Source organism: Leptinotarsa decemlineata, unplaced genomic scaffold (assembly GCF_025532065.1).
Source record: "Leptinotarsa decemlineata unplaced genomic scaffold, Ldec_3_MD MMD2_tig00000251_RagTag_RagTag, whole genome shotgun sequence".
Lineage (NCBI taxonomy): Eukaryota > Metazoa > Arthropoda > Insecta > Coleoptera > Chrysomelidae > Leptinotarsa > Leptinotarsa decemlineata.
In genome coordinates, this window is record NW_027412547.1 from 956,719 (window position 1) to 971,289 (window position 14,571).

The following is a 14,571-nucleotide window of genomic DNA, read 5'->3' on the forward strand; positions in this document are numbered from 1 at the left end:
TATACCTCTTTCAATTAAAACAATATTCTTTCAGTTGTTCAGTATATTTATTTATTCACGGCAATGCCTAATTTTTTAAAAGTAATTAACAAGTTCACACATGTATATTTAACAGTAATCTAAGCTAGGTTTAAGAAAAAAATATATTAAATAAAATTTAAAAAATCGTTAAAATAAGTTAATGAGTAACAATCTTTTCAGTCTTTATTGAAAAATTCTGAATCTACATTCCATCACTCCGGCCATAGTTGGTGCGACAAAAGGGTACTTTGAAGATTTCCGAATTTCTTGTTCTCCTTGGATTCGCATTTAAAGTTATATAAGTTCGACAAGTTCCTGGAAATTGAGGCTACCATTGATTATTTTATGAATTAGTGAAAGATCCGATTGTAATCTTCTATGAGCCAGAGTATTCAAGTTATCCAATACAATTTTATAGTCAAACTCACCAATATGATATGCCAGTTTATATGCAGAGTACCTTAAAAACTTATTTTGAACACTTTCAAGCATATCAATATCCACATGATATGAAGGGTACCAAATTATGGAATGGGGAATGTTCCTCAATTTGGGTTATTACAGCAAATGCAAGTTTGAACAAAATAAAGTTGAGTTTGATTCATGAGTTTTTCAAATTAACTTCGAAAAGTATTCAAATTGATGTTTCAAATGTTGTGTTTTAATTTTTAAAGGGATTTGTTTCTGATTCACATATTGGCAACAGCGCTTATATCAAGTTGAAATAATTTCTACGTACCTAGATATTCTACTTTAAGAAAACGAAAATTATCTTTATAAATCAACAATCAAGGCAAAATATAAATTATAGTTCAATACCACGTTCACAAGCCACATAAACAACAGTTGTTTTGTTATTTATTTATATAGAGGAAGATAGGTTAGGTGCACAAAATATCATATGTAACAGAATGTCTCGGAACTCGGAACATAAGTAAACAGAACAGCACGCCTCTGAAATATGTCATCTTTGTTTGTCTCATACAGGTAACAGATTCATTGTCCTTTATTAGCTATAACAGATGTTGCCAAATGGTGAAATAGAAACGAATTCCTTTAAATGTCGAATGCATTATTTTATTCCTCTTTTTTAAATATTCTAATAATTTTTTAAAGAAAAAGGTTGAAGTGATGAATTTAAAATGCGTTATTTTAGAGCTCTTTTATGAACACTACTTGATTTTCGTTAGGAGGAACATTCCCCATGGAACAATATATGATTTTTGTAGAATTATAGAATTTTTATAGAATAGTTTCTTTAGACGTTTTCATACGCCTTAAGATGATTATTCACGAAGAAGAAGATTGGAACTGATTGAGCCAAATTTCAAAAAACTATAATGTGTATAATAAATATAATTTGTTATGAATAGCAATAACACTAATTTCGTCCTAGCTTGCTGAGGTTTGTCAAGTTTCTATAAGAAAAGTGTGGTAATACACTTGACAGAATGAGGTCGAGGTTTTCAGCTAACTCTTTATAAACTATTTTCAGAGTTATACCGAAATGACATTTTGGCAAGTACACCTGTTTAGGCCGTATTTATTTTGGTGTTTTGCTTGAACGCTATTTCAAATTATGGTTCATCAAACTCTGGAATCTCCTACTGATTTCTATTGGTTTTTATGTTTCTTCTAAAACTGATTGAAATTTCTATGAAGTTTAAACGACATTCAAAATCCAAGTTTATACATATATACATACCTGCACCTTTGCTTGCAAATAGTCTATCATTCAAAAATACCAAGTACTATATAAATTCTCAGAAATGACTGACGTTTTTGCCTTAATCTGTCTTAATCTGTGCCAACTATTATGGAATTGTACTATAACATAATTTACTTTGATCTTTGCTGGTTTTATCATTAAGTTTAAAAATGACAATTCATTATGTCTCTGAAAACAGAATATCTCAACAAAGAAAATACCGTTCCTATACAATTTTATATTGACCTTTGAGGAATTCGAAAATTTGTCATTCAAATGTAAAAAATATGAGTGATAGTCAATCAAACGTTTTTCATCTGGAACCATCTGTTTTAAATCTGTTTTTCCGTTAATCAGTTGTCGCCCCCATACGAACGATAACTCTCAGAAGTTGAAACATTTGTGCGAGCTAAGGACTAACGAGGTCTTACCTTTTAACGTGTGATTCCTAACAATGGAGCAACTTAAACTGAATTACTTTTTACTTCTTTGTCTTTCAGTCTGCCTCATGGAATTCCTGTTCGAAAATGAATTCAGAAAACACCTGATGGATTCCCACAGTACAAGCACTTTCGTAACGTGCGGTTACCAGACGTGTCGAAGCAGGGTGATGGCTAGCAAGATGACCCAACACTGGTCCATGGCGCATCAGGTGTCTCTATATCAGTGCGGTTATTGTAAGACGAGCTGCAGCGACATCAAGTTGATGTTCCATCATTTTTCCAAAGTGCACCAGAACGTCGCACCGGAGATATTAGTCAGGATGGTGACTCCTATGCCGGTAAAAATCTGTTTATTAGTGTTAATTGTGTGAAATTGAACTGTGAAATCGTTCATGTACGACAAAAACAAAATTAGACCTACAATGGATCCCTGTGGAACTCCACATCTTATAGTTGGCAACTTTGTATACCAATAGCTTTGAAACTACCTGCAATATTTTGAATGCTCCATAATTTCAATCTACTATTATTCATTAATAATAATAATAACGATTGATTGAATTAAATTTGTCTTCAGGGCTCGAAAAATAGTTTCTTCGTGTTGTGATTACTATTAAAAAATATGTATCTAATATGTCTAATGGTTTTTAAAATAGTAATATTAACAAGAAGAAACTACTTTTCGAACCCTGAAGAATAATTTAATCAAATTCGAAACGTTGACAAAAAAAAGTTTTTTTAAAGGAAAATTGATCCTGTAACCCAACCTTTTTTTCAGACAAGTTTTATTGTTGTTTTTGATGTTGCGAAGTCCTTATAACACTTTTCAATCCATTGCTTTGCTTGAACAGTATTTTTGCCCATCAAGAAGCAGTGTAAAATTAAAAAACAAATTGTTTTTGATACTAGATTTTGCAAATAACAAAAGTAGTGTCAGTCTTAGCACAATAACTCACAAACTCATGAGTGGAATATCATGAAATTTCAACAGCTTTCATTTGAAGGTTGGTACTATCGGTAAATTGGTGAATGCAATATAGCGCCATCTATGTCTTAGGCCCGAGACTTTTCAGCCCATGTAGTAATTATCTCTAGTTTATATGTCAATTAACTGTATTTGTATTATTACTTCCCTCTATGTATATTATGTAATAGGGATAACCCTGCATATTCACTCTAGCGAAACCCTTACAAACATTATTTAATCTTTCTGTATCTATGGGAATCTTCCCTGAATTCTGGAAGCAACGTTTTCTAACTCCAATCCACAAATCTGGTGATAGAGAAAATATTAAAAACTACCGTCCAGTGAGCAAGCAATCTGAAATTCCCAAGTTGCTGGATTGTTTGATACAAAAAAACATAATAAATGAATACCAACATGGCTTTATATCTGGTAGATCCACTACTACAAATTTGTTGCTTTATCAACATTTTCTTTTGAATAACCTACAGAAAAAACACCAAATTGACTCTATTCATACTAATTTCTCTAAAGCCTTTGACAGGGTAAATCATAATCTTCTCATGGCTGAGCTCCTAGCATTAGGCATCAATGGTAACATGTCAAAATGGATAAATAGTTATTTGGATAATATAATTCAGTATGTTAAATATGCTGGTTCCATATCATCACAAATTCCTGTAACGTCTGGCGTCCCTCAAGGATCGCATATAGGCCCAATACTCTTCATTCTTTTTGTAAATGTTGTGTCGAATGTCATACTCCACAGCTATTCAATGTTTGCAGATGATTTCAAACTTTACAGGGTTGTAGATAGCTTTTATGATACAGAACTGTTACTGTTACAGATAGATTTAAATAACAGTATAATTTTGTCATGGAGAAAAAAGAAAAAAAAAGTTTGTAAAATCTTAAACTGAACTAAAGATAATAAATACATAGCACAATAATAATAATATGATATATAGTATAAAAAGAAAGCAATGTGATGATGAATGATAGAATATTCAAAGGAAATGTTTCAGGAAATAATGCGACTCAGGTCAATTTTGATGGTATTTGTGGAGCTGCTAAAGATATCAACCTGTTGATACATATTTCTATTTCTGAGTATTTTGCTTAAAAAACATACATCTAAAATAATTCTTCTATTCTTCAAAGATAATAGATTCATCTATAATGTTGTTGTATGCATATTCTCCCCTTCTTAGACCTAACTTGTATGCACAGATCCTCAGGAAAGTGTTTTGTACAGCTTCAATTTGGTTTATGTGTTTATGTGTATTTCATAATATGGGCACCAAATTATTGAAGCGTACTCCAATAATGATCTAACTAATGAACAATATAATAACTTGGGAATGTTCAAACTGAATTCCTTACATGATCTTTTGATGAAGCCCAACATCTTGAGTGATTTAGCTATAGTATACTCAATATGAGATTTGAAGTTCAATTCACGATCGAACATAATTCCTAAGTCCTTTATCACTGATTTCCTATCAATTGGTATATTATTGATACTGTAGTCATGTAGAACAGGGTGAATAATTCTAGAAAATGTTTGGCAGAAACATTTGGATATATTCAAATTCATTTGATTCATAACACACCATACATAAAATTGTGACAAATCTTCTTGCAAGAGTGAGACATCATTTGTAGAAGAAATTAATTTGAATATTTTTACGTCATCAGCGAAAATCAGTACCTCACTATGTTTTATAATTGTAGCTAGATCATTAATGAATCGGTTGAATAGCAAAGGTCCACAGTGGGAACCCTGAGGAACACCCGAAGGACCAGGAATTGTGGATGATACGCAGCCTCCTATTTTTACTATATGGCTTCTACCAGATAAGAAACTGTGGATCCATTGCAAGATTGGTCCATAAGAACCTAACGAAGACAGTTTGGCGATAAGCAAATCTTGGTTCACCCTGTCAAATGCTTTAGAAAAATCTGTATAGATAGAGTCGACCTGTAATCTTTTCTCCAAAGCACCTAATATGTAAATTTCATGAACAAGTAGGTTCGTCACAGTTGATTTATTAGCAACAAATTCATGTTGCTGTAGAGATATTAGACTTTTGCATTGCTAAGTCATATGCCTGTTTACTAAAAAGTCAAAAAGTTTGGGTATTTTTGATAGGGTGCAAACAGCTCTGTAATTGTTAATATCATCTTTTGCCCCTGATTTATGTATAGGTTTAAGAAAGCTTTGTTTCCAAAATTCTGGGAAAATACCAGAAAATACCAAATTATTATTAATAATCAATTGATATTTTTTTCAATCACACTATGTATATGTTCATTGTATAATAGCAAGTCCGTAAATAAATAAATAAAATAAATAAATAAATAATAAAATATATTATACGACAAACTCTGTTTCTACATTTCTAGGATAAAATAACGCTCGGCTACAGTGCGGAGGCATTCCGCAGGTTGCGCAAGGTCGTCAGCATGCCCAAGAACATCACGTCCGAAGATAAATCAGAGAAACCCTCCTCACCTGTCGGCAAACTCGTAGTGAAGCAGCCCCCCGCTCAGTTCAGCAATACCGTCAGCATGCAGGTCATGAATACGGTGGCTCCACCATCTATCCAGAAGGCTATTGTTCTGCCAACGTCGAAGAATTCTGTCGCAACATATTCCCTTGTCGCTTCCACTGCTCCGATCACGACGGGGGTCAACAGTTTGATCCTCGTGACCAGTAACCCGAATAGTTTGATGAAGAGTTCGCAAGTTAACATGACCAGCCCTGTAGCGACTGTCAGCAAGGCGCATGAGGTGAGTGTTTGATGTTTTTGTAGTGTGTGTCCAGATGAAGTCTTTTTAACCAGTATTTCACGAAAAAAACGCTGAAACACGTCAGTTGATTTTTTGGCAATAAAATGATTTTTTTTTCAACCCTTAGCTGCAACCCTCCCCGACTTTTTTTTTTCAAATGCAAACCTATGTCGTGTATAGCCTCATTGAAAAGCTCGTAAAAAATGGATTCTGACCATACCCTTTTTTTTGTGGTTACAACGAAATGAGAAAAAACTCTTTTGAAAAGTTACAAATACCTAACTTAGTGCTATCTACGGGTGAATTAACGTAACAGATGCTGAAATTGGCCTCCACCCTCTACTTGGCAGGCTCCTAGGCGATGGTAAAACCCGACTACGGAATTCCGAATGGCCTCAGCCGGTATGTTATGTGATTCCACTCTAATTCTGCTTTTTAGACCTTCAATATTAGCCGGCCTATTTTGGTAAACCTTGTCTTTCATATATCCCCAATAAAAATAATCTAATGGCGTTAAGTCTGGGGATCTTGGCGGCCATTCAATTGTACCACGTCGTCCAATCCAGCGTCCTGCAAATATGTCATCGAGATATTCTCTGACATTAATACCAAAATGTGGGGGAGCGCCGTCCTGTTGGAACCAAAGTGTTTCAGTGGGGATACTTGGATCTGCTTCATTGGGAAACATAACAGCTAAAGCAGGGACTAATTCAAAGCATAAACAGTCTAAGTAGCATGCAGCTGTAAGGTTTCCCTAAAAAAAGTATGGCCCTAATAATCTGTGGTTGATGATGCCTGCCGATACATTTACTTTCTGAGGACGCTGCGTACGAGCTTCGCATATCCAGTGTGGGTTTTCCTGACTCCAGAATCGATAGTTGTGCATGTTAACTACTCCATGTAAATAAAAAGTAGCTTCGTCCGAAAAGAGTATGTTGAGTGGAAACCCATTATTCTCGTCACATCGCCTCATTATTTCCTCACAAAATTGCAAACGCCTGTCATAGTCATCTTCCAAGAGCTCTTGGACAAGACATACCTTATATGGGTGGTATTTTTCTGTTTTCAAAAACCTCCCAATCGTACGTCTAGATGCAGGATTGTTTTGGGCTAATGAAACCGTTGACAAATGTGGATCTTCCTGCAGAGATAAGGCAATGTCCAATTTTTGATCTTCGTCTAAAACATGTGGCCGGCCACTTCTGGGCAAGTCCTTCATTGTACCATGTTCTTGCAACAAATGCAACAACCTTTTTCTCTTTTTGAGGTACACTGGTCAACAATTGCTTGGAATGGAACTAATTTTATGTGGTAAGGTTTTGGTGAAAAAATAAAATCCACAGAATGTTGATGCTACATTACGTTATCAGTTTTACACATAAATCAATAAAATTTGTTGTGGTGTCTAGCCCGGTTTGTCTGTTCTTAAAATTTGTAAACTTTTTGAAAGTAGGTACTGGTGGTCCTTATCAATTGTTGAGCAATGTACATCATCACCACTTATTTGTTTTTTGCAACGTTAATTCACCGGTAGATAGCACTAAGTAGGTATTTCTAACTTTTTTGGTTTCAAAAGGGTTTTTTCTCATTTGGTGATAACCGCATGAGTAAAAAAAATAAAGGGTATGGTCAGATTCCATTTTTTACGAGCTTTTCAATGAGCCCATACACGACATGTGTGAAAAAAAAAAGTTGGGGAAGGTTGCAGCTAAGTGGTGGAAAAAAATATTTAATTTTATTGCCAAAAAATGCGCACAACGTGAAATCAACTGACGTGTTTCAGCGTTTTTTTTTACTAAAATACTGGTTAGAAAGATATTAATTTTATTCCGGACTTTTGCGCATCCCTGTATGTATCTGGCCAAAAGAGAAGCATATCGGATGTTGACATCTTCGTTGATTCATTAAGAGCAGTTTCAAGCAGACCGTTTTCGTCACTGCTAGTTTTGATGAAAGATTGATTCAGTAATGACCCATCTTGTTTATGAGTCAATGAGATTTTTCCCTTGATCCTGATATTAAAGTTACCCCGTTTCTAGCATTTCCGTTGAATTTCTTGACCATTTGCCTCTTGCCTTTGATGTTCTTGTGTTCTTCATCTGTTGATACAGATAAAATTACTTGTGTGCCCTGGTCAGTTGTGATGTTCTTTACCGTTTCAGGTCCTTTTTCCTCTACGCCACTGGAGTTCGTCGAATTGACTGCCTTTTTTTATTAACAGGTTTTGTTTGTGTACTGATAATGGCTGTATTTTTTCATTCCATTCGTTATTTTTTGTTGAAGATAAGTAATTTCAGATTTCATGTCTTGTGTTGTTTTATTTATTGTGCTGTTCAGTTATGTTACTCATTTCTGTTTGTAGTTTTAATGCTTCATTTAATATTATTTCCCCCTCATTCAATTTTTCTATGAAGTTGTCTTTCAGGAGTCCGTCATTAGGAAGTTCGTATATAGTTTGTTCTAATAGGCTCATCTGATTTACTTTTGTCACTTTCACAACAAAGTATTTTATTTCCTTCAATGAATTGAGTTTTACTTCTAAATCTAGGTATGCAACTGTGGTGGAAGATGCTGGTACAGTTTATATAAACCTAGTGAATAAATTATTTGGATTTACAACATTTGTAAGTAATATATTGGCTAAATCGTAAGTTAAAAAAATAATATATGGGATACCGCAAGGATCAGTATTTCGACCTGTTTTGTTTCTTATACAGTGTGACCCATTTTTAATGGAAACACCTCCTAAAATTTGAAGTTGTAAATCGATTTTAATAATTTTTTTTTAAATGTCAAGTACTAAAAGGTCTACCTTGGGACAAAATTTGAAATGTTTATTAAAGTTTCAGGGCATACTACGATATTTATTGAAAAAATCACTACGTCACTGGATTCAGAGTGCCTCTAAATAGGTGTGACCAAAATTTCATGAAAAACTATTCATTATTAACAAAGTTATGACAACTCAAAAATTCGAAAACTCACACAGCTAACAGTCACAATATATCATTTTTTTAATGATTTCAACAATAAAGTGCCGCCAGATGAAAAAAAAAATCAAATAGCGTACATATTTTTAATGAAAATAACGGAATTACATTCACACAATTCAACTAACAATGAAGCAAAACATTTTAATAGGCGTAACTAATAACTAATTATTGAAATGTTTCGATTCAGTGCAACAATTGATTCTAACTCATATTCTAGTAGCCTCTACTAATCCACCACGTATTTCGATACATGTGTCGTAGCGCTTACAAATGTTTCTGATTACGTTCCTTAGTTCTTGAGGGCTAATATCTGCACATACCTGTCGATTTCTTGCACAACGTTCATTTCTATCTCTTAAACGGTTTTTGTAAACTTTTTGTGTGAGAAGTCCCCAGAGAAAAAAGTCCAAAACTGTGAGGTCTGGAGATATGGGTATCCACTCTATAAACGGACTACCACGGCCTATCCATCGGTTTGAAAAATGTTCGTTAAGCCATTGCCTCACAGCTCTGGCATAATGAACTGAACACCCATCTAACTGGACAATTAAATTTGATCGTTCATTGATTGGCAGCTCGTGAATAGCATCCCAAAACTATGTGTTTCAAAATTCTAGAAACCTCTGCGCATTAATGTTTTCCTCAAAAAAGAAAGGACCGATAATTCGTTCGTTCAATATCCCACACCAGACGTTGATTTTTTGGGAATACTGGCTTTTACAATTTATTATATTATTGCAGGATAATCCGCTGCCCAATAGCGACAATTCTGTGATGACACTACTCCATTTGTAGTGAAAGTGGCTTCGTCGGTATATAAAATATTTTTTAGGAAATTTTTATTGTTTAAATATTCCCCTTGGGCCCATAAACGTCTTGCTTCGTCGCCTTCTTGAAGTGTGTGTAAAAATTTTGGCTTGGAAGGTTTAATATTCTTCGCCTTGAGACATCTCCGAATAGTTTCTTGTGGAATATTCAAATCTAAAGTGGCATTCCTTATACTGGCATTAGGATTATTTCCGAAATAATCTAAAATGTTTTGATCATTCCTGTCATTCCTGTTTCGTCTTTGTACAGGATTACTTTTCAACATAATTTTTGATACTGCACCAGTTTCATTGAATATTTTATTTATTTTAGTTACCGTACCGCAGCTAATACGAGGACGATCTGGATGTCTCTCGTTAAATACTCTACAAACCTCTCTAGCACTTCTAACGTCATCTCCCGAAAGGCGTACAATTTCAATTTTCTCTCTTACGCTCAATCTTGCAGCCATGACACAAAATAATTCGAAGAACTGTAAGGTGAATATTGTTAACAATAGTACACTTGAATCTTTCACAAGTGTCGAACTGTAATATCATTTCCATGGCAACTAACATTCAAATTGAAAAATTAGGTCTTGGTTTTAGTTAATTTGCGTGAAAACTTGAATGTAATTCCGTTATTTTCATTAAAAATATTTACGCTATTTGTTTTTTTTTTTCATCTGGCGGCAATTTATTGTTGAAATCATAAAAAAAATATTCTCATGGCTTTATCTGTTGATATAGGGTGTTTTTTGTGACTGTTAGCTGTGTGAGTTTTCGAATTTTTGAGTTGTCATAACTTTGTTAATAATGAATATTTTTTCATGAAATTTTGGTCACACCTGTTTAGAGGCACTGTGAATCCAGTGGCGTAGTGATTTTTTCAATAAAAAAATCCCGATTTTCGACTAAGAAAAAATATCGTAGTATGCCCTGAAACTTCAATAAACATTTCAAATTTTGTCCCAAGGTAGACCTTTCAGTACTTGATATTTCAAAAAAAAATTATTAAAATCGGTTTAAAACTTCAAATTTTAGGGGGGTTTCCATTAAAAATGGGACACACTATATATTTCAATTCTTTGGATAAAGTAAATTTATTTGGTAAATTACAAATGTTGGCTGATGACACCACTTTAATTTACAATGGAATTGTTTTTGTTGCTTTGTTCTGAATTCTATAAACTATATGTTTTTTTTTTTGGTACACTGGCCTAAAGTCGGCAGTACATTAATTAAATTGAACAGGATAATTTGGTGGTGGATTGTTTTATATGTAGTTCCGATTCTTCTGAAGCATCCATTAGTGGAATCAAATGCTTCTACACTTTTTCTCTGTACTTTATACATGACAATTTATCATTTATCAAGAAACCTATACAGTGCATTTCTTTAATGTCCCCCCCCTTTTTATTTTTTGATCGGGCGACCCAAAAAATTGAAATTTGGAATAATGAAATTAATGGATAAATACTTTATTTCGAAGTGAAATTGACAGATGAAGCTTTCGAAATGGCGACTGGGCATCATCTGGGAAAAAAAGTTGAATGGAAAAGGGGGTTAGTGACACATCCTTTCGAAGCTCCCGACAAATGCTTCATAACCGAACAATATATCTACACCTACTACAAAATGGCGGAACTTTTAGAAGATGCTCGAAATGGTTGACTTAAACTTCTTGACATATGAACAGCCTATCCGATATTTCATGACGAACACAGTAACGTCAATATGTCTACAAATATGTATTTTTCTCTGCCGTATATCCAATATTGAAGCAGGTTCAGTTTCGTACACCTTTTGCTTCTAATAGCCACATAAAAAAGTCCAAAGGTGTCAAATCTGGCGAGCGGGCTGTCCATTTTGTAGGACCTCGACGGCCAATCCAACGACCGGGAAAAGTAGTGTCCAAATAGTTTCCTACTTGTCTGGAGGAATGTGGTGGTGCTCCATCTTGTTGGAAAACAATATCCATATCGAATTCATTAGGATTCGCTTCGATGATTTCAGTGATGACAAGGTTAACAGTAGTTTCCTACATACTCAAACACAGTTCTTCAGTTGAATTTTGATCAACAAATAGAGGTCCTACAATATGGTTTCCCAATATTGATAGATTGTTGACGTGGTACCTTTCTACTAGTGAAACCGAAAACTAAATGAGAATATTTTAACTGAACAATAATATTCATTGTCGTATTGACAATTAAAGGGGGGGGGACATTAAATAAATGCACTGTATATTAATTGTTTTCAATATGCATAATGTCACGATATGATACCTGGTTTTGACTACTGTAGCACATGATTTTTTTATTTTCTAGGACCCTACCACGCCTTCACCGCTTCAGCTACCATTACTTTCGACCCCATCTACGATTCCCTTCAGTTCGACTCCTGCATCCTCACCACTGCCTTCACCTGCGATCCCTACAACTCCCGTTACCGACAAGTCGATATCAACTGTTCTCTCTGGAGAATCGAACTCCACCCCCACGCACTCAAACGTAGCGCCTCTGGAGCACATTACCCTGGGCGAAGATAACAATCAGGAGGAAGTTTCTAAAGCAGACGTCGATCCCTTGGATCTAGGAGAGGCGGGCACGTCTCAAAACGATATCTTCAGTTCAGACGAAGAGAGCGACTCTCTGCTGAGGTCAGAGAAGGTGAATAAGGAATCGGAAGTGGGTATCGAAGTACGTATAACAGATAGATGAATGTATTGAAATTTAGAAATATGTACAGTGTTTTGAAGGACACCCTGTATGTATAGAGCTTAAAATCACCTTTCCAAAAATGTAGCACGCTTGATGTATTACAAGAGTCATCTTTGAAATACAGAGCTTTGAGGTTTTTTTTCATGCTTTCCACAGAAGTAATTAAAACGCATAGTTTCAACAAAACTGATAACAATATAGAGCGTGACTCACGGTCGATGGTAGGTTAGACGTTTCTGGAAAACGCAAAGCATGATTTTTCTGAAAATTTCACCTCTCCCATTTCCTTACCTATTCTATCGATCTAAAATATTTTCAGCATTGCGGCATATTGCCGCTTCCATCAAAAAGTCCTAGCAACTTTATTTTTTTAAATGGAACACCCCGTATATTAGGTAATACATTTTTGGAATCGCTCTGGTATTTTAATACTTTTTTGTTAATAATGTTCTATACCTATCTCTATCTATTTTCGAGTTAAAAAATAAATTGTGCTAAATATGGTCCAAAACATAGCCTTAATTGAAATTAAGTACATCAGTACTCTCGATTCATGAAAAGTCGATATTTTGATGATAGTTTGGACAAACTCGAAATATTCAAATAACACCAAGAAATCGACTCCATATCATACAGGGCGTGCTAAAATTACTATTATTTCCATTGTGCATAAAAGTAGTCGAAAGTTCATTTTTTCAAATGAAACCCCCTGTATATTACTCGATAAATTGAAAGATGGCGAAAAATGCTTCAAGATGATATACATGTCCCTATACCTAAATCGTCAAGTTTTCTTAATAAAGCCGTTTTTGTGGAAAAATAGTTATTCACATTTTACCTACAAGTGTTGAAAGTGACATTTTATTTTGTGAGTGGGGATTATTGAAAAACGAGCGTCATGGCTCCATGTTAAAAGCGCCTTCAACATTACCAAAACCTGTTAGTTCAAATGAGGACAATACTGTTAACGTTTTGGCATATTTTTATGGATATCCAGAAGCTTTCATTCGCAGTGCTGAAAAAGATTTAGGTGTATCACATGCTTCAGTACAACGAACTTTGAAAAATCACGGAATGCATCCGTATAAATTTACCAAAGTTCAAGCTCTAAAAGCAGAAGACTTCGAACATAGAATGCATTTTTGTGAATCCCTTTTGATTCATACACAGGAAGATCGGGAATTGTTGTCAAAAATAATTTGGAGCGACGAATTAAAATTTACAAGGGATGGTATTTTCAATAGAAGGAATAAACATTTTTGGGCTGATCATAATCCTCATGTTACAAAATAAATGGGTTTTCAAGAAAAATTTGACCTGAATGTTTTCTGTATTCTGAAGAACAATAAAATTAGTTTTTTTCATTTATGAAGACACACTGAATGCAGAGAGATATCTCCAAATATTAAGGACGACTGTAACCGATTTTCTTGAAAATTTGTCTTTAGAGGAATATAGGAATTCGTGGTTTCAACTGGACGGAGCGCCAGCTCATTCCACCCAGGAAGTTTCCAGGAAACTTGACGAACTCTTCGACGATCGTTGGTTTAGGCGTTTAGAGCCGTGGGATTGGCCACCGAGATCACCCGATCTCACGCCACTTGACTTTTTCTATGGAGTGTTTTAAAATAAAAGGTATACAGTACTCCAGTGTCTACCAAAGAAGAATTGCGACGGCGAATAGTGCGGAGTATTGAAGATCTGGATCCCCAGGAAATTGAAAAAGCAACCACAAGTCGCGTACAAAAAAACATTTTAAATTGTTTAGAATGTAATGGACAACATGTTCAGCATTTATTGGGTAAATGTGATATTTTGTTTACAATTTTGTTATTTTGAATCATCCTATTCTGTTATTGTCTGTACTTTCACATGTTTTAGCCCACAAAATCTTACTTTTTACCTAGAAATGACTGATTTTTGGTACAGTTGTTCCCTGGAAACTTTGAGCCATAGTTAAGGAAATTATTTTGTAACCTTACAAACTTCCTCTCGTTCATTGGTGTTAATTCAGGATACATTTGGTTGAATTTTTTACACGTTCTGACAATGATTTGATCACTTTGTTGATGTCTATAATAAATAATTTCATAAGAACTTCGTTTGAATAATCGATATTT

The 14,571-nt window shown here is 34.6% G+C and overlaps 1 protein-coding gene across 1 annotated transcript in view; it reads left to right on the forward strand.

The window, feature by feature from the left end:
* Positions 1-14,571, forward strand: part of LOC111509632 (uncharacterized) — a 77,757-nt gene that overhangs the window by 19,137 nt on the left and 44,049 nt on the right. The window contains 5 exon segments of the mRNA XM_074173394.1: positions 2,230-2,510; positions 5,543-5,929; positions 8,054-8,265; positions 8,478-8,553; positions 12,059-12,430. Of these exon segments, the coding sequence (XP_074029495.1) occupies positions 2,230-2,510; positions 5,543-5,929; positions 8,054-8,265; positions 8,478-8,553; positions 12,059-12,430 (1,328 nt within the window).